Source organism: Chamaea fasciata, unplaced genomic scaffold (assembly GCF_029207755.1).
Source record: "Chamaea fasciata isolate MVZ Bird 193981 ecotype frontalis unplaced genomic scaffold, bChaFas1.0.hap1 SCAF_23, whole genome shotgun sequence".
In the NCBI taxonomy this organism is placed as follows: domain Eukaryota; kingdom Metazoa; phylum Chordata; class Aves; order Passeriformes; family Sylviidae; genus Chamaea; species Chamaea fasciata.
The window spans coordinates 3777467-3804140 of NW_027094108.1; the positions used below are offsets into that span (position 1 = coordinate 3777467).

Here is a 26674-nt window from a genome sequence, read left to right on the forward strand (position 1 = left end):
ACTCGTCAGCCACGGGACACAGCCCGACGGTGCCTGGGGGATGTCTGGTGTTGTGAGAAGGGTTTGAGCTGACACGTGCAGTGACTGGGGGTTTATAGAATAAACACTGAAATCAGATACATAATACCTCCACTGAATTAATGCACTGTCTACAGTGCTGTCAAACATACCCTGGCTGTGCTGACACCCGAGTGTTTATTTTCATGGTGGTGCATAGGAGGAGCAGCCTCCCCGAGCCCTTGGGTTCAGGCTGCTGGGACCTGGGGGATAAGGGGATAGTTTGGGAAGATGGGGCTTGGGTTTCTGGCCACAAGCAATAAATATTTGTGTGTATGTGGAAAAAATGCTCACTGCCTCCCAGCTTGGAGGGTGTTTGTTATTTCTTAGTATTACAACAGACTTGCCTTGGTTGTGACTCCACTTAGCAAACAGCAAAATCTCTCTATAACCAAACTACACTGGCTTCTGTCTGCTGGGCACCACCATGCCTTTAAGGACATTTCAAATTGCCATTGTAGTTTTTAAGTGGAAAAAGTTTTCCTGTGTCTTTGAAGTTTAGAAGGTACTCAGAAGGGAGCAGGTTACTCCCCGTCTAGCACTGATCTAAGCAAAATAGTGAAAACAATGTGTAAGCTTGTGCTTTTATCCTTCCCTTCTTTTTGCTTGTTTATTGTCATTTTAAGCCAACATCCATGTCCCGGTGCAGCCTTAGAGGTGGTTGTAATCTCATTCTGCTGATGTGTTAGTAAGAGAGAGAAATTAATTGTTAATTGTTCTTAAATAACAACAATCCTTTTTTCCCCTAAATTTTCTTTCCTTCTAATTTTCAGCATGTAGCAGTCAAAATACATCCAGTGAAAATGTTGGCTTTTTTATCAGACTTCCCTTTTTTTCCTTTTTCTTTAACCTATCACTGGCACTTCCTGCATTAGGTACAAGATCCTCACGGAAGAGTTTGCAGATTGCAGACATCACTTCAGCAAGGTAACAGCAGCAAAAGGGGAGAATTTATTTGACACCAAATCGTGACTGTTGCTATTCTGTGGAGCCTTTTGCTGGTCTGTGGGACATTGTTCCATAGACACTTTCAGTCTGGTTTTGTTGCTTTATGTAACCCAAACCTGTTTCTTGCTTTTAGACCACAGAATGGTTCTATGATCCTGTACAACAGAAAGAAAGTGAAATACAGGAAAGATGGATATTGCTGGAAAAAGAGGAAAGACGGGAAGACCACCAGAGAGGATCACATGAAACTGAAGGTGCAAGGAGTGGAGGTAGGAGCATTGTGGGGGTGGCTGTGGGCTGTGCTGGGCCACGAGGTGATGGCTCCTCAAGACATCTCAACCCAACAAAGGCTGTCCACACTTCCAGAAAAATACTCCTATTTTCTGAATTCCATCTACTCCCCCTGGCCTGAGTCTCAATTGCTGGCTGGGGTTAAACCACAACTCACCCCACTCCCAGCAAATACACTTGTTCTTTATCGCTTCTTTCAGCAAACTGTGAGAACAGCTTCAGCATCCACCTGTGTGGCTGCTGGCTGAGCTGTGTGACTGTTGAGTGTCTCCACACTGAGCATCTTCTGGTAGACTCAGTGGTTTTTGTAAAAGGCACTGCCCAAGGGCAACCTGACACCTCAGAGTGGGCTGCACAGCATTCTGTAACCATGGTAGCTAGAATGGGTCTGATTTGATTCTCACAAATCTCGGCTAGGTTTTGGTAGCAGTTGCTGTAATTTCTGTGTGCTGATGGAGTGTTGGTCTTGCACTGTGCAGGGGTAGAATTTCTGTCAGATTTGCCCAGAATCTATGTGTGTTTTGAGAGAACCTTTGTTCTGCTGATGGTATTCAGCCTCTCAGACACATTCGTGCAAGTGATTTCACCTGAAGCATTATTTCTGGAATAAGCTCATATGTTATAAAATATGTCATTGTTTGACACCACTTTTGTTTCTTAACCTCCACCTGCATGAGGAGGGAGCTGTTTTGATCACTCTGGTCACTTCTGATGTTAAAGGTTTGCACTGGTGTGGATAACAAGTGCATTTATCCAAGTTTTATATTTATTAAATGGCAATTACTTGTTCTGGTAGCAGAAGCCCACCCGCAGAGCTGTGCCCAGCTCATTCCTAAGCAGCAGGGCTGTATTCCCAACATTGGATACCAAACTTGGGGCCAGACTGGTCCAAGGCTGTTAAAATGTGTAATTGCAGTGTTCAGCTGTGTCATTTTGGCCAAGGAGCATGAGGCTGCCGGGTGTGTGTTTGTGTAGGCTGGGTTGATTTTACAGCTGACAGCCTGTGATTCTGCTCAGGGTTGGGGTAATTGGGGTGCCCGTGACAGGCAGAGCTTCACCTGTGTCTCCAGGCCCCTCTGGCAGCTGCCAGGCTGGACTTTGGGCTAAGCTGAGCTTTCAGGCTTCACCCCCAGGCCTGGCTTGGCAGATACTTTGGAAGGCATGAGCAACCTCCCTCCTGTTGGGGTGTCAGGCAGCCTGTGCTCCCCACGTGGTGCTGGTGGTTGACACTCCCCTGGCATCCCCCAAGTCAGCGCCAGCAATGGGAAGGGGACGAGTGCCCAGAATTCATCTCGTGCTCCAGCTTCCTCCTAGCCCATTTGTCATTCTTACATTCTGTCTGTTCTAATGAGGTTTTGGGGTTTAAAATAGTATTAAATGGATTGCATTATATTACACCAGAGAGGCATAACTTTGTTCCATAATTTTTACATCCAATAACAATGTTTTATTATGACAAGCACGGGGAAAAAAAAGTCATCATCACAGAAATGGTGCCTTGTTTTTGTTTCGGGTTTGCAGAGTGTGGTTTAATTAACTTCTGTAAACTTTCACGATGCAGAACACCAGACCCTGTGCTGTCCCTTTGCCTGTAGCAAGAGACTGTTGATGACCTTTGGCTGCCACATGAGCATATGAGAAAAGAAATGGGACTCTCTTGGTGTTATTCCAAAGCTGGAGCTATCCATCCCTTTAGGGCCTGACTGCATGGATGTGGTGGTGATCATGTTTAGCTCAAAGAGACCTGCACGGAACCCATTAATTTCTGTTCTACTGAAGTGTGTCTCCTGGAAAGTGACAAATACAGATAGGCACATCATGGGAGCTGGAGGAAGCGCAGCTTTCAGGATTTCTCCTTTTGGCTGATCACAATCACCACTCAGGAAAATGAGTGTTAAACTATTTGCTTTGCGATTTGGATGTACCAGGGTTTAGCCATTCATTCTACATCCTTCTCCAGCTAGAGAGCCCTTTAGTACCTGATTTTCTATCTTCAAGAAGGTACTTGCACTCTCTCATCCACGGGCAGCACCTGGGTGGTCACTGCCACTCTCTGTTCTGAACAATGCAGAAGAAGTCTGTTTTCTTGACTTCCAGGTGTTTCTTGGGCAGAATGATGTCCTTTTAACCTTATTAATTAATTACTCAATCAGTACACCATGGTACCTCACAGACAGCATTTTGGGTTTAGGTTTCTGATACCATTCTAAAAGGAAGCAGTGTTCTCAACTTGGACATGTAGGCAGCAGATTTAAAATAACAAAAAAAAAGGCTTTTTTCAAATTTGGAGTGATACCGTAGTTAGCCGCATTAGGGTTTAACAGGGCATGAAATAACTGTCTGCCTTGTGGCACTGCCAGATCATCTCAGCGACTCTTGCAGCCAGAAGATAAATAGGGATCATTGTCACACTGATGGAAAAGTACTTGCAGAGCCGACAGCCAAGAGCATCAATAGCATCCAAACATTGCTCTGGAAATGGCAGCTTGGAGGCAGGGAGGAAGAACATGCTGGCCTGTGAAACTACTGACCAGCCAGTTCTGAAAAGGGATTTGTATTAGAAGATTTAATCATTACTTCCTTCCCAAGTGTTGTCAATGTGGTGACTCCTTTGTCTTTCCAAGTTTTGGGTAAATAGGAAAATACATTTTGAAACAAAAAGTCTACATCAGATCTTGAGGGATGTTGATGTCTATCAGAACCATACAGAAGGATTTGGCGAGCATGGGAATGGCAGCTAAAGCAAATTTAGGACATAAATAAGGAATAAACTAATTTGACTAGGAATAGAGTCATTTAAATAGATATGGATTAGGAGGAATAAACTACTTAACCAAGTGGATGTTAAATGAAAACAGTCTGAAATCCTCAAGCTGTTGCCTTGGTTGGCATTACTGTGCAGGAGGAGTTTGGGTGTTACTTGGTTAATCTGATCACAGTCCTGTTAGAAAAGGCTGGATAAACCAGAAAGGAGAAGTTAATTCGGCCTTTCCCTTAATGCACCTCTTTGTGCAATTCTTTGTGGAATCTCCGGTCTGTGATCCTTTTTAAAATTCTAATTAATTAGGATCCCTGGTGATGTGTTCCTAATCAATTCACATAATTAAAAATTTTAACTAATAAATAATAGTAAGGGGAGTGTTGGAATAGCTTTGCATGATTCTGGATGGTGCTGCTCTGTGTTGCAGCTGCCTGGCTCAGTGGATGCCTTTCTACCTTTTCTTGTGCATGAACTTTTCCAGGAGAGTGTAACTGCGCCTTCACATGAATTTGTAGTAAACTGCTGCTAAAATTAAAACGAGGTCATGTTTTTATAGTGAATTTCCCTCTTGTCATCTGCGTTTTGGAATCATCTGTGTTGATCCTGCTGCTCTTTATCCTGTGTTGAGGATATTTTAGTCTCTCCAAACCCCGGTGCCTGAGAAGTGGTTATGGAGAAGGGCTGTCCCAAGGCTGGGGCAGAGCTGTGCTCCTAGTCCCACTCCAAGCACCAGAGCTTCTGTATTTGAAATACCTTGGTCCCTTGTAGATTGGGTGTTTGTTACCTTGGTGCAATATGATAATCTTTATGAATTCCTAAAAAAAAATCAAACCAAACCAAAAAAAACCCAACAAAAAAGTAAAACTTGATTTCAGTCTTATTAAGAGAGAAACTCCCTTGTGGAGATGGAGATGCGAAGTATCAATTTTGTATGCAGGACTTGTATTTAATTAATATCATAACAGTCCCTTAACACTATTGCAGATTAGTCCATGAGGACAGGAATGAAAATTTTAGATTATTCAATTACTTCATAAACCCTGGGATATCACCAGCAAAACTTTGCACAGGTTTCTGTGGCATTTGGGTTTTGGCAGCGCCCCTGTGCCCGCCCTGGGTCACCAGAGTGGGGACAGCATCAGCGGCTTTTGCAGCCTGGGGCTGGGGACACCTGTGAAGGATCAGACTTTTGCTCTTGGAAGATGACCAAATGGGGTCCTCTGCATTGTGCAAAATAGTCCACCATGGAACACTGAACTGCAAAGTGGTTTTACATCTCTCCATTTGCTGCTATCATGGGTGAAATCTACTCGGTTGTCATGGGAGGGTGGGAGCAGCCTTGGAGGTGGCACGCTGGAGCAGCCCTAATCTGGAGAGTGATTCCTTGGGCAGCCTCAGCCAATTCGCTCCAATTCACTTTAATTTACATGGGCTTTGCTCACCCTCAGAGGTGAGCTGTGTAGTTTGCAAACTAATTAGGATCACATTGTTCAGTCAGTCTGCTTAATGCATTCCAGAGAAATACTGCGGAATGCTTTGGAGAAGAAAGGAGAGTTTAATGTGAGAGGCTTTCTGGAAATATGACACACACGTGTGCATACATTAACACAAACAAGCAGCCCTGAACAAGGGAGAAACTGCTCATAAGGAGGAGCACTTTTCTGTTTTTCATCATTGCTACAAATAGCATTGTCCTCACACCTCTCCTGAGATGTGACTGATCCCCTTTATAACCGGCCTCTTGGTTAACCCCGGTAGCTTATTAGAGACCATGGAGTCCAACAGCATCTCCCCACTTTTGCTGTGGCACACTCACCTTTGCAGTGTGCACGTCTCCACAGTGGGCACCGCAGGCAGATGCTGGTGCAGAAATGTGGAGGTGTTGAGTGCTCATGAGCTGTGGTTGGAATTTATTCCAGTTGCAGCCGGTGTTTACGGCACCTGGAATGCAGGGTTGTGATGGCATCTTAACGATTCCTGTGTTGGAGGCAGTCCTGGGAAATGGGAGCGTTGTTTTGCCATTTCTGAAGGGGAGTATGGATTATTGTTAAATCCAGAATGGATCTCCTGGGAGTCTCTTCAGAAGGGAACACACATATCAATAATCCTCTTGTATATCAGGGTCCTGATGTATTCTCCTGCAGTAACATAAAGTCACATTCTCTTGAGTTTTGACTTCTTTTCCTAATGCCCTGTACATGTCCAGAAGATTTTATTCTTCACAAGACCCATAACATTCCTAATCCTTTAATTGTTATGGCTTATTTAACTTCATCAGTAAAAGTTTTTGTATTATCTGGGTATCTCAGAATGAAGGTTCAGCTGAGATCAGGGCCTTGGGGGATGCTCTGCCTGGCAGGTGTCCCGTTGGCAAGTTCTGCCCAAGTCAAGGGCAACCACTGTCCCTGCGGTGCAAGGCAACAGGTTTGCAACAGTGCTCAGGTAATTGCTCTGTAATTGACTGCATCACCGTTTTTTCCCCTGTTTAATAAATAGCGTGAATAAAGCTGAGCCACATGTGGTAGGGCTGTAATTCAAATCCCGTTCACTGAAGCCTGAGCATTTTTCATTTAGGATGTAAAAAGACAGTTTCAATGTAAATGATTCCAAAAGGACCTCTGTGGACTAATGATATTAACATCAGGCTAGATTGGAATTGTTGAGTAATTTGTGCTGCAACTACACCCGGTGCTGGGGGAAGAGAGGGAACGAGGGACCTACAGTAGTGGAAGTGTCCCTGCCCATGGCAGGGTGTCCTTGAGGTCTCTTCCAATCCAGACCGTTCTGTGATGGCTCTGTGGTGTGGGGATGTCAGTTTGCAGAATCCTCTGCTGATGGGGAATCTTGCCTCTTGACTTGCCTGCAAAGCAGTGCTAGACATCATATTGCTTTTTGCACCCCCAAAACAAAACAGTGAAACAAAAATTTTAATAAATATATATACACTTTTACTCATCCTTATAAAAGAAAGCATTAGAACAAGTACACAGACACAACACATGCTGGCAGGCCCTCGCACCCCTCTGAAATGTGAGGCCTGTGTCGCCTCACCGGCTGCATGGCACAAACACACATTGACATTTATATTGACTATTTCAGTTTGGAGAAATTTGAAATTAAATCTATTTTCTGCCAGCTCTGTGGGAAAATCCATTTACGAAAACAAAATCCAATAGGAGATCTAAAGATCGGTGGCCAGAAATGAAATATATTGTGAATAAAATATATGGAGATTGCATTGCTGGCTCTGTGTTCTGGGTTTAACGTGCTGGGGACTGGGATGGGAATGGAGGGGTACTGGTACAGACTTTAGCCCTGGGTTTACAATGTAGATGAGACAGTTTACAACAAAACAAAATAAGCATCAGTGCTTTTTGGACCAGAGTCGGTGGTCAGCATTTACCTTTTTGACCAGACAGTTTCTTTCTGTGCCTGTGTGGACAAATATGAACTCCAGACGATGTCTGTCCCTGGACGTGGAGCCTGGAGTGGGTCAGTGGGAGCCGTGCTGCGAGGAGAATCCGTGCCGTTCCTCACAAGATTAAGAGGTTTCCTGGTTCTGTAGGGATCCCTGTGTGTGCACGGAGGATCCAGATGCTGGAGCAGCATGTGCCTTGTAATCTTGTAATTGCATTGTGGGCTGTGACGGAGATAAGGACTTCCGTGGGAAGCAAGGAGCCTCGGTGGCTCTCTCTTCCCTGCCTGGCTTTAGTGAGCTCCTCTTTATTTATTTATTTCACTGTGTGTTGGGCAGGAAGGCAAACCTCGTTTGCTGTATTGCTGCTAATTGTGTGTGCGTCAGGGGTGCATTAAACATTTTAATTTCCTGGGTTCCTATTGGAAAGTGGGATATTGCTCGCCAAGGTGTGCGTGGGGAGGGGGAGCAGGGAGAACAGGGTCTTGTTTGGAGGTTTGAAGGTGCTGGAGTTCCTAAACACAATCTGCTGGCGTCCCCAGCAAGCAAAACAGACACAGAACCTGGCAAGAGGGGATTTTAGAGTGTGGACACATCTGACATATTTGAGTGGGATGTTATTTACTTCCCTTTTTTATAGGCAGTGGATAAGGATTAATTAGATGGTGTTTGGACACTTAGTGGACATAAAAACCATTAATTGCCCACTAGTACCCTGGGGTGAAGTGAAAGGGAGACATGATGAAAGGCAGCAGGGACGTGCTTGGCAGCACCAGCGGCAAGGGGTTTTCTTGGTTCCCAGCCGGGATCTGACCCAGGAATTAGTGTGAAGCAGGAGCTGTGCTCTGAACCTTGCTGTGTCTGCTGTAGGTCAGAGTGAAGATGCCGGGGGAGACGGCTGTACTGTGTCGGCGCTACAGCAGGGAAGCCCGAGTGACCCTGTTGGCAATATCAGGAATGCAGAAAGTGTGAATCATTGTTTTTCTACTCTCTGCTTGTCCTAAAACCATCGCAGACGTTGGCTTACATGTATCAGTTGCCTCGTCTTTGCAGAGTACCTTTCCCTCGGAGCGGTGGGATAATGCGTTTGTCCGCTCCGGTGTTCCCATATTTCTGCTGCCACCGCGTGGCTGCCGGGGATCAGCAGCGTGCTCCGTGCGGGAGAGACCCCGCTGCTGTCCCGGGGGGCTGCCGGCGGCACAGCCGGAGCCCAGCCCTCTGCTGCCCCTGCTCAGTGTGTGCTGATGCTCCCCCCGCAGCTGGAGTCCCTCCGTCCTCCAGTGACAGCAGCTGGACACAGCTCCAGGCACCAGGGAGGGCTCGATGTCCATCTCTAACTGCAGCGCTTGGCAGAGCTGCACCTGGCTTAATGTTCGGCTGAGTTCTCAGAATAAGGTACAGTAGCTCTGAACTCTTCTAAGGTGAAGAGTTCAGGCATCCAAATCAATCAGTAAAGATTCTGATCTCCCAGTGCAAAGCCTGCGGGCTGTTGGGGCACGTCTGGGTGCCTGTGCAGGGGGATGTGTTGGTGGTGGCAGGGCTGGGCGCCCCAGCACCTCTTTGCTCCGCCAGCGCTGTCCCACTGCAGTCCCCACCGCGGCATTCCCTCTGCACACCACGCTGGACAGCACCATGCTGGAGTGCCTCCTTGTCACCTGCCATGACAAATACACGGTGTTTTTCCATTAAAAGGCCCTGAGCTCCAGAGGACTGCAGCGTCTTAAAGCACTATAAATATGTTTGTGAAGATTCTGCCTTCTGTCTGACCCCAGACACTCTGATACTGTGTGGGCGTTTCTGTTGATGGTTACACTTTGCCTGCAGTTTTTTTGTGCTGGTTGCCATGAAGAAATTTTGAATAGAAGCAGGATGAGGTGACACCAGCATGCTGGAGCACTGTGAGGAGGATTTGCAATGCCTGTGACTGCTGCACTGCCTAATCCTCCTGTTGCACTTCTGAGCTTCCATGATGGGAGCAATGGCTTGGCCCTTCCTTGTCCTTCTGTTGGTCAGGCTCGCTGTTGTCCTTGCAGGCAGGTTTCCATTGTGTGTGTCCTACCATAGCCGGGAGAATTCATTTGAGCATTTTTCTACTAAAAGGAAGTATGTTTTTGAGCTTAAAAAGGTGAAATGCCATCTCCTTTCTTGCCTTCTGTGTACTTCCCTTCATGCCCATGAAGAAGAGACATGGTTGGACTTCGGTGTCTCTCTCCTTGTCGGAATTATAAAAAGTACATTTATAATGACAAAAACATGATCAATTTTTGTGTTTTAAATAATGACCTTTCCTGTGAACACTTGCCCCTAGGTCCAAGCCTGGTGGTCCAGACCCACCATCCTACACCATCTCCATTCTTAGGGCAGGCAGAGGGAGTTCCCAGACCCCAAAAGCCCTTCCTGCCTTGTCTGTCCCACATTTGAATTAACACTTCTTGAACTATCACAGCTGTATAAAATACACAGAGGGGTTTCAGTCACAAGCCCAAAATCTAGAGGTTTATTAATGGCTGGAGGGAACTGGAATTTAATATTTGCCTGTTGTCTTGACAATTCTCAGCATTTAGAAGCCCAGCGGCATGGGGATGATTCTATATATAGCAACTTTATTTGAATAGACAGCACAGCTTCAAAGTAAATATTAATTCCATTATGCTATTAACAGTTATTTATCATTACAGAAGGGCATAAAGTTGTTTTACTGGAATATAGCCAGTAAATTGCATCTCCTAGATGAGATACAGCACGTGTTGAATTCCAGCAGCAGTTACCCAACGTACTTTATACATCTTGGTGTCAAACGTGCTCCAACATGAGCCAGGCTCAGGCTTATATTGAAAACCCTTTACAGCCATCACAGAGCCACAATGATGTGCTGGCAGAAGATGGCACTGGTGCCATCATGAGCGCTGGCCAGGATCAGCAGCACCATGCCATGGAGCAGTGACACACTGATGCTGCTTCTTGCGTATTGTATATTTTGACTTTTTATTTACCTAAATTACTCTTTAAAAGTCCCTCATAATTGTCTGACTCAAAGGTATGGCGAGAAGTCTAGGCTTTAGTTACGATTTTTTCTAAAAGATGTTGTGCATTTAGGGTTGATTGCTGAAAGGATGGATTTTTCTCCTGCTGTTGCTCTAAGTTCAAGTGTGTGTCCTAGCAGAGGTGAGGGCCACTGGGGAATGTTGGCAGGGCTTTATCCTTCTTCATGAAGTGTGTGTGGGGTTATACTGCCTGTGCCAGCAGTTTCCTTGTGCTCTGGTTTGATCTATGGATCAGCTTTTCCTCGTGCTCAAGGAGCAGTGCAGAAGTGGGGGCACTTCCAGCTCTGCAGCATCCCAGGCAGAGGGCACATCGATGGAGCCACTGCTGTGACAGGGCAGGGAATGTTGCACAATATTACAAATTTCAGTGAGTTTATGAAGGCTATCACTGATTGCAGTCTTTGGTGGGGACTGACCTTCAGCATAGATTAGATCTTCCATTTTATAACAGAAAACAATATCACGGAAACATTAAGGCTCATCAGCAGTTGGATGTGCTTGTGCTAGCAGAACAGTGAAGGCTGTCTGCCAAAGATTATTGACTTCTTGTTGTCTTTTATCCACAAAAATAACTCTTCTTATATATAACCTATGGGAGCTGTGCAGTGACTGCTGTTAGAGGAAAACCCCAGTAGAATATTGAATAAAATAGTTCCAAAGAATTTTAGGTTTAGTTTCTTTAATGACTAAGAAATGTCAGCACCTGTGCACCAAGTGTTGCTCTAAGCAGAAGAAGAAAATGAAGTTCATTGTATCACATGTGTAAATATCTTAGGTATTTTTGTGAGAACTGGAGAGAGAAAAAAGCTCATTTAATCAGAATCATCTGTAAGATCAACTAGATTGCCTGCAATATCAGGAAGACTAAAAATGTGAGGTTGGCATTGGAGAACTTTCCAGATATCTAAGGATTGCCTCAGCATCCAACCACCCAGTATTTGAATTGTAAAAACATCTTTGAAATTGCTCAACTCTTGATTAAACTAACAAAATCTGAAGTGGACTGGGGATAGGTTGTGATTATAACATTAGATTATCAAAATCAAAGAAAAATGTGTAACAGTTTTTGAAAGTCTGTGGTGGGAAGAAAACCCCTGAGCACAAGACTGTTTGCTGTAATGTTCCTTGATATCCTTGATATTCCGTAACCAGGAGGACACATGAATTAAAATACAGATTGCAAGGTCAAGAGAAACAGCTGGGATTGATGCCTTGAGAGGCTACCTAGAACAGAGTCTAGACAGTGGTAAAGGAATAAAGTAGATATTTATTAAAAAGGCCTTCAAAGAATACACCTTGGGCAGTACAAGAGCCTGGCTGAGGCTACACCCAAGATGGACCACGGGTTAAACATTTTCACACTTTTATAAGTTTTGGTCCATTTACATATTGGGGTTAATTGTCCAATTACAGCTTCTGGTTATGAAACCCCATCCTCCCAGATTGCTCTCCTCAATTCACTGTTGTTTGGTGTCCTTGGTTCTCAGGCTGGAAAAGGATTGTTTTGTCTAACTAAACTGTGAGGAGAACTTGCTAACATTTTATATGAAGTTCAGAGTTATATACAACAGTTACATAATGCAGTACAGAATCTGGATAATGTGAAAGCTAAAACTTAAAGCATCAGGATTATCTGGCCTACACAGATAATCCCACCTACTGATGCCTGAATTCAGTTGTCTTTATCTTCCAAAAAGACGTTGGTCATGATCTAAAGATGGGCAAAGGTGGAGAGCTTGCTGCAGGCTTGGGAATGATGCTCCAAGGGGCTGATCACTTGTACTGGCAAAACATTTTGTGTATGGCCATGCTGATTCTGTCCCCTTTCTTTAGGAGCCCACAGCTGGATGTCTTACACCTGGCTGAGAGTGCCACGACAGGTTCCTCCAAGCCCTGTAGAGTCTAGAACAGGTGGCCTGTCCCTCTCTGCTGGGCAGGTGACAACTGGGGTTGGACTAACCACCGATGGGATGGAAGCGTGTTTGAATGGCTGAGCCAATTCCCAGCCCAGATGACAAGGAGTTGTGTGACAGGCTGTGCTTCAACATGATCGTGGTTGGTACAAACAAGCTCAGATGCCCTGGACACGGGGACAAGGCAGGAGAAAACTGGGGTGTCAGAGGCCACTGACAGATGGCCCTCATCGGGAGCACAGGTCTGAGTCGGCACAGCTGGGGACCTCGGTGCCAGCCAGGACATGAGTCAAGGCCATGCCCTCTCCATTTCCCTCAGCAAGAGGCACTCAGAAGCAGGACCTGAATTTTAATGTGTGTTTATAAAATACTTCTGGTGGCATCGAATGACAGGCAGATCAGTTCTCCACTTTCCACTGTGCCACATTGCATTTTACCTTGTATTACCTTGTATTTCAGGGAAATCAGGGCAGTTCTGCCTCTTCTCTTGAGTGAGTTGTTTTAAAACAACATTTTTGTGGCTCTTTCCAGAAGACTACAGATGTTCCCCCATTTCCTTCAGCTGCTGCTGCTGAAAGCCTTCCTGTGCTCTGAAAATGATTTTCTCCTTCCAGTGTCTCCCCTTGAACCACTGATGCACTCAGCACTCTGTCTGCCACCCCAATTCTGTCACCTTTTCTTTGGAACCTGTTAGTGGTGTCTTGGCCCTTTCTGCATCTGTTTCAAGACCCTCTTCTTCCCCATAAAGTTTTTTGAGTTTTGCCTTGTTGACATGTTCTTGTCCTGATTTCACCCTTGTTCCTCTAGTTCCCTTTGTCCTTTCCAATTCTGTCTCCTTGTCCATCATCTCTTTCCAGCCCTGTCCATCAGAGGTTGTATCCAAGGTATTTCTTCCTCTGTCCTTGTTCACCTTGCCTGTACTTGCTGCATGTTCTCTGGGACACACAGTGGGCCTTGGTGCTTCTCAGCGAGCCCCACGTGCCTCTGCACGGTGTATAAATGATTAACTGCGATGATGGTAAAATGTAGGGCACAGTGTGTTTTTTGACAGGAACTACATTGCTGTGGAGGATACATTTTGCTTCCAGTGATGTAAATGTCTTTCACCAAATAAAAGGAGCATCTAGGACCTTCACAAAAGTCCTATTTTTATTGCATAAGGCTCAGGGTAACAAGCAAGACCTTGAAATGCCTCATCTGTATGGGCAAAGCATTTTTGTTATTGTAAATAAACAGAAGTGCCTCTGTACCTCTGACTCTGGAATCTGGAATTTTCCTCCTCCAGATCTTTTAGGAGCTTGTTCAAGAAATGGGCTCTTAGGAGTGCACAGTCTCCCTCTCTGATGTTCACAATTTGGGGGTCATAATTCAAAGTATTAATCAGGTAACCATCACGCATTTGGTCTGCCTTGACTTTGGGTCATTTATGGTCATGTTTTTGAGTTTGGCATCATCAAAACATTGTGAAAAAGCAGGGATGAGTCCCAAGGGAAGAATCACACAAATTCCCCCTCTGTCCATACTCTGGTGCCTAAGGTAAAGTGCTTTCTATCCAGGCTCTTGGAGAAGCATCCTTATTTCATGAAAGACTTCAGGGAGAGGAGCAATCCCCACCAGGAAGCCATTAGGAAAGTGTATTTTATTATATTTTGCCAGTAAAAAAAAATGCAGCACAGTTAATACTTCTCTAAATCCTGTGGGATCTTGCTGACTAATGTGAAATGACAGTTGTCACAATATTCCGTATAAATACCCGTCTAGTTGCAGGTGCCTGTTCTATTTTTAACGTGATCCCACATTTCTTGCTGTGAGGGAGAAGGGGATGATCGATGGACCCCGCACCTATGTCTGTCATTTACGGTCTTCTGTTGTTTATATGAATTCCAGGGGTTTAATGCACTTGCTGGCCTACCATGGTAATGGTCATTCATGTAATTTCACTGCCAAGTATGGACAAGGCGGTGCTGAGCTGATGGCTCACGGTGATGTGGGCAGGGAGGAACTTCAGCCAGGGGGTGTTGGAGATGATGGGGTGGGAGAATGAAACTTGAGGAAAAAAGCAAATATAAATAAATGAGGAGGATTTGTAACGTCTGGAGTGAATGGGTAAGAGGATGGCTTCACGCCACGGTTTGATAAATTTCTGGCTGTTTCTTTAGTTACAGGTTGATGTGTCTGAAGCAAACATATGAAGCAAACATCCTCAGGTCACTGGTATTTTTCCATGTGGGTAACTTGAGCCATTCCTTTGTTAATATGCATATATACGTATCTGTTTGTAGCCATACATATATTTACACTGCTATACTTACTCACACACATTCAGTGAATTATTCATGAGGGACATTTTGAATTTTGATTCATCAGCATCTTGCTTCACGCAGGCTGTAGATGCACCTCTGACCTCAGAGGTGGGAAAGTTTGTCTCTACATGGGACACGTTTGCTTCCCCACAGCCCTGGCAGGGAATCTTTTGGGCATGGCTAAAGGGAAGCACCTGGTGCCATTGTTCTCCTGTGCTGGTGCACCCATCAAATTGATGTCCTGCTCCCATGGCAACTCCTGATTTCTGCAGGCTGAGTAGGGAAAGTCCCGGCACCAGTGCTCCCAGTCTGACCCCCGTGGCACTGTCCCACTGACTGGTAGAAGGCTCTGTTTGACGAATGGATGCACTGTGCCAGGTTTTGGCAGCCTCAGACAGCCTTTTGCTTTTGAATAAAGCATTTCTGTAGCCTGCTCAAAATCTTCCAGTGGTGTTTACATTTTAATAGGCACTGCTGTAGAATGGAACATATTTTTATTGCTTACATTTATCAGCTGGAGCAAAAACCGAGTGCCTGGGTACAGCTTTGCAGGGAATTCGCTCTTCTAAGTAATCAGTACATAAGACTATTTAGGAGAAAATACCGTAGAATTTTAACTTGTCAGAAAACCATGCTGTGCCTGCCTTTGATTGCCAATATACATCATCGGAAAGAAATTCTATTTAAAAATAGAATTTTCAGCAATGTCAGCATGTAATAAAATGAGTGGGAAGTGGAAAGTCACATTTCTTTGTTTCATGCTGAAAGGGACACCTCCAAAACTGTTGTTTTAAAAAGCAAAATTAAGAGAAGTATGCAAGCTTTGAGAGTATTTGCCCAAACATTGACAATGGAAGGCTGGTTCACCTCCGTGGGTGCCCTGATGGCAGTTTGGGGGTCTGGCAGTGGAGGCAGCCCTGCCCAGTGAGGCAGTTTTGGTGTCACTCCTCCTTTGTGGTGGGAGCACCTGCCTGGTCCCATAGCTGAGAGGTTTGCAGTCAGAGCAGTTCCTGTGCCATGCCCCTACAGCCATGGGGTGAGCAGTGGGGGCTGCCAGGCCCCTTCCAGGGACAGGATGTGCGGCACAGGGCCATGGCCACGTGCCACATGGTACAGAGTGAACAGCCAGATTCCCCAGGGAAGCCTCTCCATCCTCTCCTGACCTTCCCGGGAGGCAGCTCCTTCAAACCTTGGATGCAGTTTAAAAATACACTTGCCAGGTGTGTGTTGAAAAACAGCTACTGCTGGTGGGAGCAGAGGCGCAGGCTGAGGGCAGGGATGCCGAACCCTCCGCTCTCCACAGGCTGCTGCTCCTGGTGCTGGCGGGGAGCAGCTGAATTTCAGAGCTGCCTTCCTTGCAGCAAACGGCTCTGGAGGCAGCGACACGTCAGCATATCTCATCACCTGGCATCTGAAGTGCCGGTGAGAGCCGGCTCTCCAACCAGGACATGGCATGGCATGATTTAGGAGGAAGCTCAGCTTTTGCAATCTGCAGGCAGTTTGGGCTGATGGATCTGCTCGCTGGAGCTGACGCGGGTCTGCTCAGGACAAACAGCTTTGTCTGCAGAGCTCCTGCTTGGAAACATTTCCATAGTGGTTTGGTGGGAAGTGCGGTGGTGATGGATGGGGAGTGTCCCACCAGCCATGGGTTGCTTAAAAAAGTTAATCAGGTGATTTAAAAAGTTATTCAGGTACTTAAAAAAATTAAACTAAAGATTTGTTTTGGGGTAGAATATTGAGTCGTTACTCAGACCCTGTTTTCAGTTGGAAAAAGGGAATGCTGATGAATCTAATGCTCTCAAATCAATTTATTTTAAAACAAATTGACTTGATGTTTTGCTTAGCATGACAATATGCAAGCAGCAAACACCTATCGGCACATTTACCAAAGAAAAGTATGGATTAAATTGTAGTTAAAATAGAATTTAATTTTCAATCCATAGCAATTCTAAACTGTTTCAGTTGTCCATGTTGATTTTCCCCTCTTGTTGCCTGCGGGAATGTTTCTCCTGTTCCAAATGCTGGGTCCTCTGGCAGGGGAGGATAGCAGCTCAGAAGCCACAGTGACAAAGGGAGAAGGGAAGGGAAAGAAGCCCAGCATCCAGCTCCCTTGGTGTCCCTGGCTGGTCCCTGCTGCAGTTCCAGCACCTTGGGTGGATGGCTCACCACCTACCCTTGGACCAAAGTACTGCCTGCAGAGACATAGACTTGGAAAGACATGAGATTAGGGAATGGTAGGGAAACAGAAGTGTAACTTAATGGGGGTTTCAAACAGCAGTTTGTTTTGACCTCAGCTAAATGACCTCTCAATAAGCCATTTCCTTCCTGAAGACACTGTGACATTTTCAAGGCTGTAAAAGATGTTAAAGTGTTAAAGATGGCGAGCTGGCAGCAGCCAACTGGGATGGGCTCAGAACAGCTGAAGGATGCTTCTGCCCTTCTCTCCCCACCACCATGATCCACAGGTGTTAACCTGCCAGCACTGGGATGGTTTGGTCAGTGTCCAGCAGCTCCTCCACACCGTGATCCATCTTGGCTGTCTCTGCCTGGGTGTCCTGCCTTTTCTAGGGAATAAATAAAGCTCTGAAAGGGATAACCGTGGTGGCTCACACAGCAGAGTGAAGATAAAACACAACAGTGATAACAGAAGTGGTTATTATAATCTGTGTGCTCTGTAAAATGGGAAGGGACGTTTGATTATTGAGGTTAAGAAGTCTCTGTGTCACTGCTAATGAGTGTGGTGTCACAGGGATTCCTTCTTGCACTACTTCCCCCTTTTTTTTGTCTGCATTTCTGAGTGTTTTTCACATGCTCCACCTGCTTCATGGCCTTTTGGATGGTGTCTTCCCATTTTGGTAGGGGCAATCCATCAAATTCCAGAGTGTCGAATTATTAAGGCTGTGTGGTGCCCTTTGAGCCTGGCAGTGCTGGCCTTGCTGGCTAAATGTGCATCACGTGCCAAGAGCCCTGTGTATCCATTTCTTTTGACCTCTCTCACTGCTAAAATATTGTCCTGTGGATATCAGATGAAAAGGGTACAACCCTATTTCTTCAAAGATCAGCCAATCTAGCCCAGAGGTATAATAAAATTCCAAACTTTGCTTTTAGGAATCATCTTTTATAAGTGATATTTTTCAGAGTTAAGTGATAGGTACACAGCTGAGAAATAAAATACCAAGGCTTCATGCCTTGGAGCTGTGTAAGGTTTGTGTTGTGGTTGTGGCTCGGTTTCATTAAGAGTTACATGATGTAAAGACTGTCCTCTGTTGTGAGGAAGGTGCTTCAGCACTGACTTAGAACAGTCCTGCTGCTGCTTCTCTTGTAACAAGAAGTGGTGTGCAGTCTGCCCACAAACACCTTCAAACATTTGGCCTGAAGCACTTGGCCTCGGTGGAGAAGCTTTCAAGTCGCTCGCATGAATCTCAAGAAGTCTGAAATACCTGGATTTGTTGTCAGAGTTGAAGTAAGGGCAGAGGCACTGGAGAGCCCCTGGTCAGCAGGACCCGGCTGGATCATGCAGGCTCTGGCCACAGACATCCTGCTCTGTACTGGACAGGAATCCCCCCACAGGGCAGGGAATACACAGCCTGGGTCTTGTCAGGTTGTTGGGTAAGCAGGTTCCAGCAGTAAGACTCTGCTGGTTTCATGCACAAAATGGGCTGTCTGTTGCTAAAACAGACTCTTGCCGTGTGCCTGTGGGTCTCGTGCTATCAGCAGCTGCGTTTATGGGGAGGTTTTACGGCCACGTGGTGTCAGACAACAAATCCAGGCTGCCATGCAAACCTGGTCATTAAGATTCTGTGCTTTTGCCTGTTAATGGTACCACAGAATAGCGATAATTATACGAAGCATCATTTAACATCATTGCCAGTGTGCTCTTTGTTTATTTATACACATTTGCGTTCACAGTCAGCAGAACCCGGGCTCTAAAAAGCTCACAGTGAGAGGAATGTCCCATGGCTATCGCTCCATTAGGAGGCTGCAAGGATTGTCATTCATCTCATTATACCTTGGGCCATTTCCTGAATTGCCCAAGGGACCCTCTGTTTTTATTTCTTGGTTCACCCTTGCGCTACAGGAGGGTCAGTTCCCAGAGATAATCCCTGCCACTACTCCCTCCTTCCCTGGAATCCTTTTGAAAGTTCATTAAACTTTTTACAGACATAAATTCAAAGTGCTGAAAACTGCTGGAGTTTAGCACGTGGAGAATGCAAAAGGTTTTTCCATTCCTGATCAAGTGATCTGACTATTTTAGTAAAACAATTTGAATGGCCAAAGCAGGGCTTCTGTTAGGAGGGCACTGGGTTCAGAAGACGTGTGTTGGCTGCCAGCACCGTGTCATTGTTCCAGAGTCAATCACATTGGGTGTATCACAACAGAGGCAGTGCCAGCAGCTCCCTCTGGATTTGGGTGGGATAATTCTGCAGGTTTTTTGTCTGCTTCTGTAGTGGAAATGTTAAATCACCGTTTTGAATTTGTCAAAGTAAAGTGGTTGGGTACTTGAGACACTGATGTGAATCCCCGTCCTGCTTGTAGCTCCGTTTCCCAAACTGCTGCCAACATCAATAACTGATTTGCATTTTTTTTTTTTTGCTGGTGCTTGTTCCTGTTGTTCTTGGATAAAAACCTAAATATGCTAAATGTTTTGGGGCTTCATAAATCCTGTAGATGTATATGTAGAACTTAACCTGTCTCTACAATGAATTTCAGTTGATATTTGCTGATAAGCCACATTAAGAAGGATCAAACACAGTTATGTTCCCATGAGTTCTGTGGGATGCAGCAGCCTTTGGTGGTTTCTCTGCATGGAGTTGAAACTCTTGACATGTTAAACAAGGTATGACCTTGGAAGTAAACGTGTCTGTTATCTGGAAGTCATGGCAGCAGATAGTAAAAATAGACTGTATTTTACATTACGAGGAGTCAGGGCATGACATGCTGTTCATAATTAGTCATAAACTTATCTCTGCCTGACTACTTTTTATGATGTTTTTATTTTTTATTGATATAATCATACTTATGCTGATCATTCCTTGGAGGCAGTAGTGGGCTCACTCCAATGGAAGCGTCTCTGATTTTGCCAGTGGGATCTTTCTGGGTTCTCTTGGGCTGGGCAGTTTGTAGCAGTGTCGTGGCTGTTATTTGAGCGTGTTTTCCTGAGTGCTCACACCAGAAGCTAGAACAAAAAAGCTTGCAAGTTCTTTGCTCCAGTAAAGAGGGGACGGTTGCTGGAGAGCACAGAACCTCCCTGGTGTGTCCATCCTGTGACAGGGACTGTTCCCCAGGTGTGGAGTGGGAGGAGGTTCTCTCACTCTGCTGCACTGCCTTGGTCACTGATGCCCTCTCCCTGCTGCCATCGTGGCTGCTGTGGAAGGAGCAGTCCCTGGGAATGTCCTCAGGTGTTGGGAAGCTGGATAGGGAAGGTTTCCTGTTGGACTCTGGCAGATGTGACCCGTGAGCTGTTACAGTCAGTGAGGACTGTGGCATACGTGACCTTGGCTGGCTTGTTCTGGGTGAGATGTGGGAAATGGTTCTGAAAAGTCTGGGTAAGAGAGGCCAGGCAGGTGAGCCATGAAACTTTTCCATTTCATCTTCACTTTGCAGGCTGGCTGTGCTCTCCTGGCACAGGCATCCTCAAAAGTGCCCTGCAACACTGAAATCACTCTGCAAACTTTTTGCTGTACCTGCAGGAGACCTTGGACTATAAAATAGCGTTTTATTATCTGCATAACGCTGGACTCTTGCAGTAATGCCAATGTCAGAAAGATTGTTAATAAATAATGAGCAGCAGAATGAGCCAAGGGTTGACCTTTTGTGGAGCACCATCTGTCACTCGAGCAGCACTTGATCTTTCCTTCCAGCGCTGATTTCTTTTTCCATCCCCCTTGGGGGATATTGTAGGTTTCACACTTTATTAATAGCTTTTGTCTGACTTGTAACAACTCTTGTAAAATTGAGAGGTTCCCGACTTCCATGGGAGACAAATATTTGGGGAACTAAATCATGGATGTTTGTGGAACTGCCAGTGACTATAAACAACCCTCCTCAAGCCAACTGTGTGTGGCTAAGGAGAGCTGCTTGGAAACATCCCCAGATCCCATGAGGTGGAAGAGTGTCTTAGAGCATCCCTGGGATGCTGGATCATAACCTGGATTTATACAGGTGCTGTGTTTCCCACTTTCTATATTATCTGGAAATGGGAAAGTTAAGAAAGGAGGCAAAATCCAGGGAAAGAGTTTCCTGAGTATTTTAAGCGAGGGCTTGCTTATGTGCTCTATAGAAGCCAATCCAGCACACAGCAGGAGGCTGCCTGCGGGTGAGCAAATAAGTCACAGCAAGCACATGCTCTGGTCACTGTGGGGTAAGCATTGTGTCTGTCTGGTCACCTGCTCTGGGAGGAAATTACCAGAAGATAAATACCCCAGGTTTTCAGGCTGTTCATAAATAAGTACCTGTGAAAAGCACGCAGGGCTGGGATGTAAGTGGCCCGCTGGACAATGCGGTTCCAGTTTGCTCCCACCCCCCTCTGTGGCACCAGTGCCACCAGCTGAAGGAAAGGATAATCGAATGTGATCTGTGCAACATTTCCTTCCTCACCTCTTTGTAATTCCAAAGCCTTGAATCATAGAAACGAGATGCAGGGAAAATCTATCAGGTGATTCCTCCTAATGCTGGAGCCAAAGGTCGATTATGCCCCGGGGTGTGTTCCCTAACGTTGTGCAGAACCTCCAATGTTCCAAATGATGAAACTTCCATCACTGGGCCAGAAGGTGAGTCTGACACATGATAAATCATCCTGCCACTGAGGCTCCTGTGATTTTCTGCCTGAGCTGAGGAAGAGTTTTCTTCTTTCTACCTACTGTAAATTTCCTCCAGTCTACATAAGTCCCAGTCCAAATGTCTGATGGTTTCTTCTCTGCAGTTTTCCAGCCACATCCACAGAGACAGTGGGACAGGGCCCAGCTCCTGGCAGGGGTGGGTGGTGGGGTTTTTTTCCCCATCCTCCCATGTTAGTTATTTTGAAGATAACTCAGATTTGGCTCATTATAGCCTCTGCATCCTGACTCAGCTGGAAAGAGGAGTTTGTAGCATGACTCCCTACATATCATCTGAAACTTTAAATGGAAGGATTTACTAGCTCCGTGCCTTGCTGGGTCCTATTTCAGAAGCATCTTGTGCTTTGATGTGGCTGCAGTTTGGATGCAAATCATTCCCCTTCCCACTCGTTAGCACAGGCTCATGGTTGTAATTATATTTGTAATGCCAGAGACAGAGTCCAATAGCTCCAGTTGTCTTCCTGAGTGAGTCTTCCCTGAGTGACATTCCTTCAGAATTATTTGCCTTTTGGGCAATGCGGTGTGGTTAAATATAAAAGTGTCTGAAACCAGTTGAGGGTGAGCGCTCAGCTCTCTTCATGAGGTGGGAGCACAGGGTCCCTCCAGGAGAGACAGGGGTCCCTGACCGCACTGTCTGCTTCCCTTGCTGCACCAGGGGTCGTATTCCAGAAGTTATTTTTGGTCCCAACCTCACATCAGTACCCCTCCAGTTTTCGTGAAAAGTGACCTTTGCCTGCATCCTCCTGCTCCTGTCCTCCCTGCACAGTCTCCCTCTCCTGAGAATACACTGACAGGAGCTTTCTGTGTTCCCCGTCACTCTGGAGCAATCTAATAGCTGGAAAAGACAGAAAATGTAGAACTTTTCTACTTTGTCTTTACTGGCCACCGGCTGTTATATTTGGTTATCCAGAATTTTTCTCATGGAACTGCTGCTCTTCAAGATGAGCCACATCCTCCTCCTCCTGAGCTGCAGAAACAACTTTATTTGATTCAAAGTATGTGGAAAGATAAAACTTGAAAGTCAATTGACTTAAATGTGGAAAAAAAATGCAGCCTGGTTATTATGGCGTATGCTAAATTTTAATAGCATTTAGAAAATGTTTTGTGGGGTAGAAAGAAGCAGCATACCCATCAAAGCTCAGCTGTGTTCTGGTTTATAGTGCAGAACACTTTGCTGCTGCCATCCAAAGGCTTTAAAATGTAATAAGGCTCAGTTGAACCCAAGGGTTCCAGGATCTCTGTAAAGGCACACGCACACACAGAGAGTGGAATAAAAGGTTCCAGTGCAGAGCAGGTGGGATCAAGGCACAGATGCTTTTAATGGAAAAGCCTCTTTGACTTTTCTATTTTGTAGAAAATTATCTACTAATGCGTACGACTGCTTAACAAGTCACATTTTAAAAATTTTTGAAGGCTTGGAGTATCTGTAATGTATTATGTTTCATCTGTTTAAAAAACCCCACCACAATTGCAGTCATGTACTAATCTATTTTTAAATACACTGAAAAAATCAATGAGAAGCTGCAGATCTTTTGCTGAAAAAGTGAACCCAAAGAGTGAGTTGTTGCACCAGTTTGACATCCTGGTTGTTATTTCTGACTCGAGCAAGCCCTGTCACAGCTGATGCCTAGTTTTCATCTGTAATTTTGTTTTTCACTGTATTTCTTTTGTAGAGATTCTGAGCTTCCTTGTACAGATTTATAGGCCTTTCATCTTTATGCGCTAATAATATGTTGTTATGCACTTTCTGCAAACTACTGCAGAGAATGAAGCCCGTAAGTCTCTCCCTGGGTTCATTCAGGTCTTCTGTCCTGTTGCTGAATGCATGGCTTTCTGAGAATTCTACCAGAATGGCTTTCTGGGAATTCTCCAGTCACTGCCCCATCGTGGTTCCCACTGGGAAGTGGCTGTCAAGCACTTGGGTGCTTTTCTTTTTTAATTTGGGCAAAGATGCAGATGGCAGTTACCTGGGGAGTGGAATAAAAAGATTACACAGCTAGCAGTGCCAGGAGTTTCAAGTAAAAATGGTGAACAGTGGAGCGTGTTGACTGGCATCAACAGGATTAGATGCTAGAGAGGAGATACTTCAGCGTGTTTGTTGCAGCATCATTCATTAAAATGTAAATTATAATTGTGTAGATAAATCATGTTTCTCACAGATCTCATTCTCTCTGCCAGTGGAATAGCTACAGCATAGAAGGTTGTTTAGGATTTTGGATAATGCCTTCAGGAGTTCCTGATATCTTGTGCAAAAGCCTTTCACCTTCCTCCAGTGCATCTTGTGCTGGTGGCTGTCAGGAACAGGAACTGAGGCTAAACACGGATGGATCCAGTATGGTAATGGCTCTATTTCATGTGTGCCAGTGGATAATTCCCCCAGATTAAATACAGAATGCATCTCTGTGAATATTTGTTTACCAATACATCCTAAAGATCCTCCCTCACACACATAGATGTTGGACCCCACAGACACAGGAGTGGCTGGGGGAGATAGCGGCAAGAGCTGCTTTTCCTTCAGCTTCTCTGGTGTCTGGCTGGGATAACCTGTCCATGGTGAGGAGCAGAATTAATCCTCAGCTCAGAGCAGCAATGCTGCCTTTGTTAAAGCTGGCTGTGAAACACAACTCCTGCAGTTGTACAAATGCCCCATCAATAGTGTGGTGGCTCATTGCCTTGGCCCCGGCGCGTGCAATCTCCATTATTTGCACTGCTGGTAAAGGCAGCGTTTCCAGCAGATCTGCACTACTCCATTTAGCTGGGAACAATGATTTATTCCCCCCTTGCCATCGGACATCCTCTGCTTCCCCGGCTAATAACGAGCCTGGCTGTGAGGAGGGACACGGGAGGGATGGCTCTGCTGTGAGGAGGGGATGGAAGGGATGGCTCTGCTGCAGGGAGGGACACAGGAAGGATGACTCTGCTGTGAGCAGAGGCAGCACACCAGACTTTGGGACGACAAGCTCCTGCTCCCTGTCGGATGGTGTTAAAACATGTATGTTCCTTACAGCCAGAGCTCCTTACAGGGAGTTATCAGCTCCCGTAGACAGTGCTAAAGCAGGCTTGATTTCTGAGCAGTCTGGCACCCTGAACAATGCCGTGGGTGGGAGATCCTGTCTCAGTGCTGGTGCTTTGGGGCCACACAACCCCTTCCTTTGGGGCTTCTTTCTTTCTTTCTTTCTTTCGTCCGTCCGTCCGTCCGTCCGTCCGTCCGTCTCTGTCTGCTGATGTTGGGGTCCGAGCAGACAGGGCATGTCTTGCCTCAGAGCATCAGTGCTTCTCATCTCCTCCTAGGGATCCCCTGCCCTGCACTTCCTCCCCACCGGTGTTCCCTCCAGACGGTTCTTCATGGAGATGAGAGAACCAATGACTTGCTGGCAGGGACATTTTTGTGGCTTTGTTTGTTGCTGAGGTGTAGAGATGACATTAAATTTCTCTGATTCAGCACTTCCTGGCATTTTAGAGTGACCTTACAAGAAGAAAGGCAAGCTGTTGGTCATCAAGCAGGGCAGGGATGGAGCAGGGCCCAGGTCAGTTGTGGGCAGGGCAGATTTCCAGCTCTCAGGAATCGCTGAGTGTCTGCTGCTGGTGGCAGAAGGAAGCAGATCCAGGAGACCTCTTACTGCTTGGTGTCTCTGCCTCTTTGACTCCCCCCAGCAAGCTCACATGTGGGCTGGTGGATGAAGTGCCTGCACATGGTCAGTGGGTAAGGGCAGAGGTGGTCTCATGCATGGCTGGTGTGCACCTTCTGCTGTGAGATAACAGCTCATGCGTGATGGATGGGTGCAAGGAGAATCCATATCCCGGGAAAAGGACAGGGAAGGGCATCCTTGCTGTGCCACTTCAGATGTTTCCCCTCTTTAAAACTGTTCTAACTGGGCAAACCAGTGTGACAGAGCCCGGCAGTTACTGCTCAGACAGAGATCTGCAGGTGTCTGTCCAGCTGTTCTGAGGGAACCTTCACCAACCACGTGTCTCTGCTGTTAGTGCTGACACAACAGCAGTTGGGTTTCACAGCTGCCTGCACATGTGGGCTGAGCCATTTGTCCATTCCAAAGTCTGAGCTCTTCCAGGGTCATTGCTTCCCAAAGTGCAGCCTTGTCTCCGGAAGCTCACGATTCAATTAGAGGTCCCAGCTGACCACTGCTTTCAAGATCTGTCTGCTAGACAGCTTTTAATCCATTAAATGTCTCTGTGTTTTTAACATTTGAATGCTGTTTGGTACAGAGTCAAATGCCATACAAAATTTTAAGTGCCTTCCAAATATGTGGCTTTTGTCAACCAGAATTTGAATGAAATCAGGTTTGCTTGACAAGAGCTATTTCCCATGGAACCAGGTTGGTGAGCATTAAATGCATTAAAACATCCTTTAATTCCTTATTAATTGAATCTCATATCAATTTTTCCACTGCTTTGCCCAGGACTGATGTTAGACCAGTCAGCCCAACGTGCGAGAATGAAGGGTTCGTTCTGCTTGACCTTTTTGGGTATTGATTAAGAGAGAAATTATACAGAACTTGAGTATTACATCCTGCAAATGATCAACATGTGCATTGTTGCCTCTGTGTTTGAAATAAAAGTCTGTAAAATGGGGTAGGTGACAAAACCTGGGCATGACTGGAATGAGTGGTTGGGATGCTGGGTCCCTGGGGATGTGTGGGGAGCTGGTAGTGAAAGGGCATTTGGGCTGGACCTGGTGGGAGATGTGTCAGCCAAATACATCAGGTACAGCAAGGTTGATAACACAGCTGTGGTTTCAACCTGGGTCATCAGGGGAACAGAAAGAGTGACAATTTTTTTACTTTATCCAGTAATATAGTAGAAGAAGAGAGCAGAAAAGCCCTCAAGTTTCCTTAATTCTGGAAAAAACTGTGGAGGGTTTTTTTTTTTTTTTAACATTCTTGCTTCAAGCTTAAGAGTGTTCTTATTTGGGAATCTGTTTCCAGTTATTTGCAATGTGCTAATTACCCAGTGGCAGAACCTAAGTGGGTGTAAATTGTCATATCTCTGCTGACTTCAGTGGAACTGTGGCAATTTGCACTTCAGGAGGATCTGTTGCCTAGATTCTTGCCAAATTTGAAATCCCTTTGCTCTAACTTGGCTGGGGAG

The 26674-nt window shown here is 45.7% G+C and overlaps 1 protein-coding gene across 8 annotated transcripts in view; it reads left to right on the forward strand.

Moving 5' to 3' along the window:
* The window catches only part of CAMTA1 (calmodulin binding transcription activator 1), a 235888-nt gene that overhangs the window by 80451 nt on the left and 128763 nt on the right, over positions 1–26674 (forward strand). For all 8 annotated transcript variants that reach the window (XM_066203207.1, XM_066203208.1, XM_066203214.1 and 5 more), the window contains one exon: positions 1139–1274. In XM_066203207.1, the coding sequence (XP_066059304.1) occupies positions 1139–1274 (136 nt within the window). The remainder of the gene's footprint in view (positions 1–1138; positions 1275–26674) is intronic.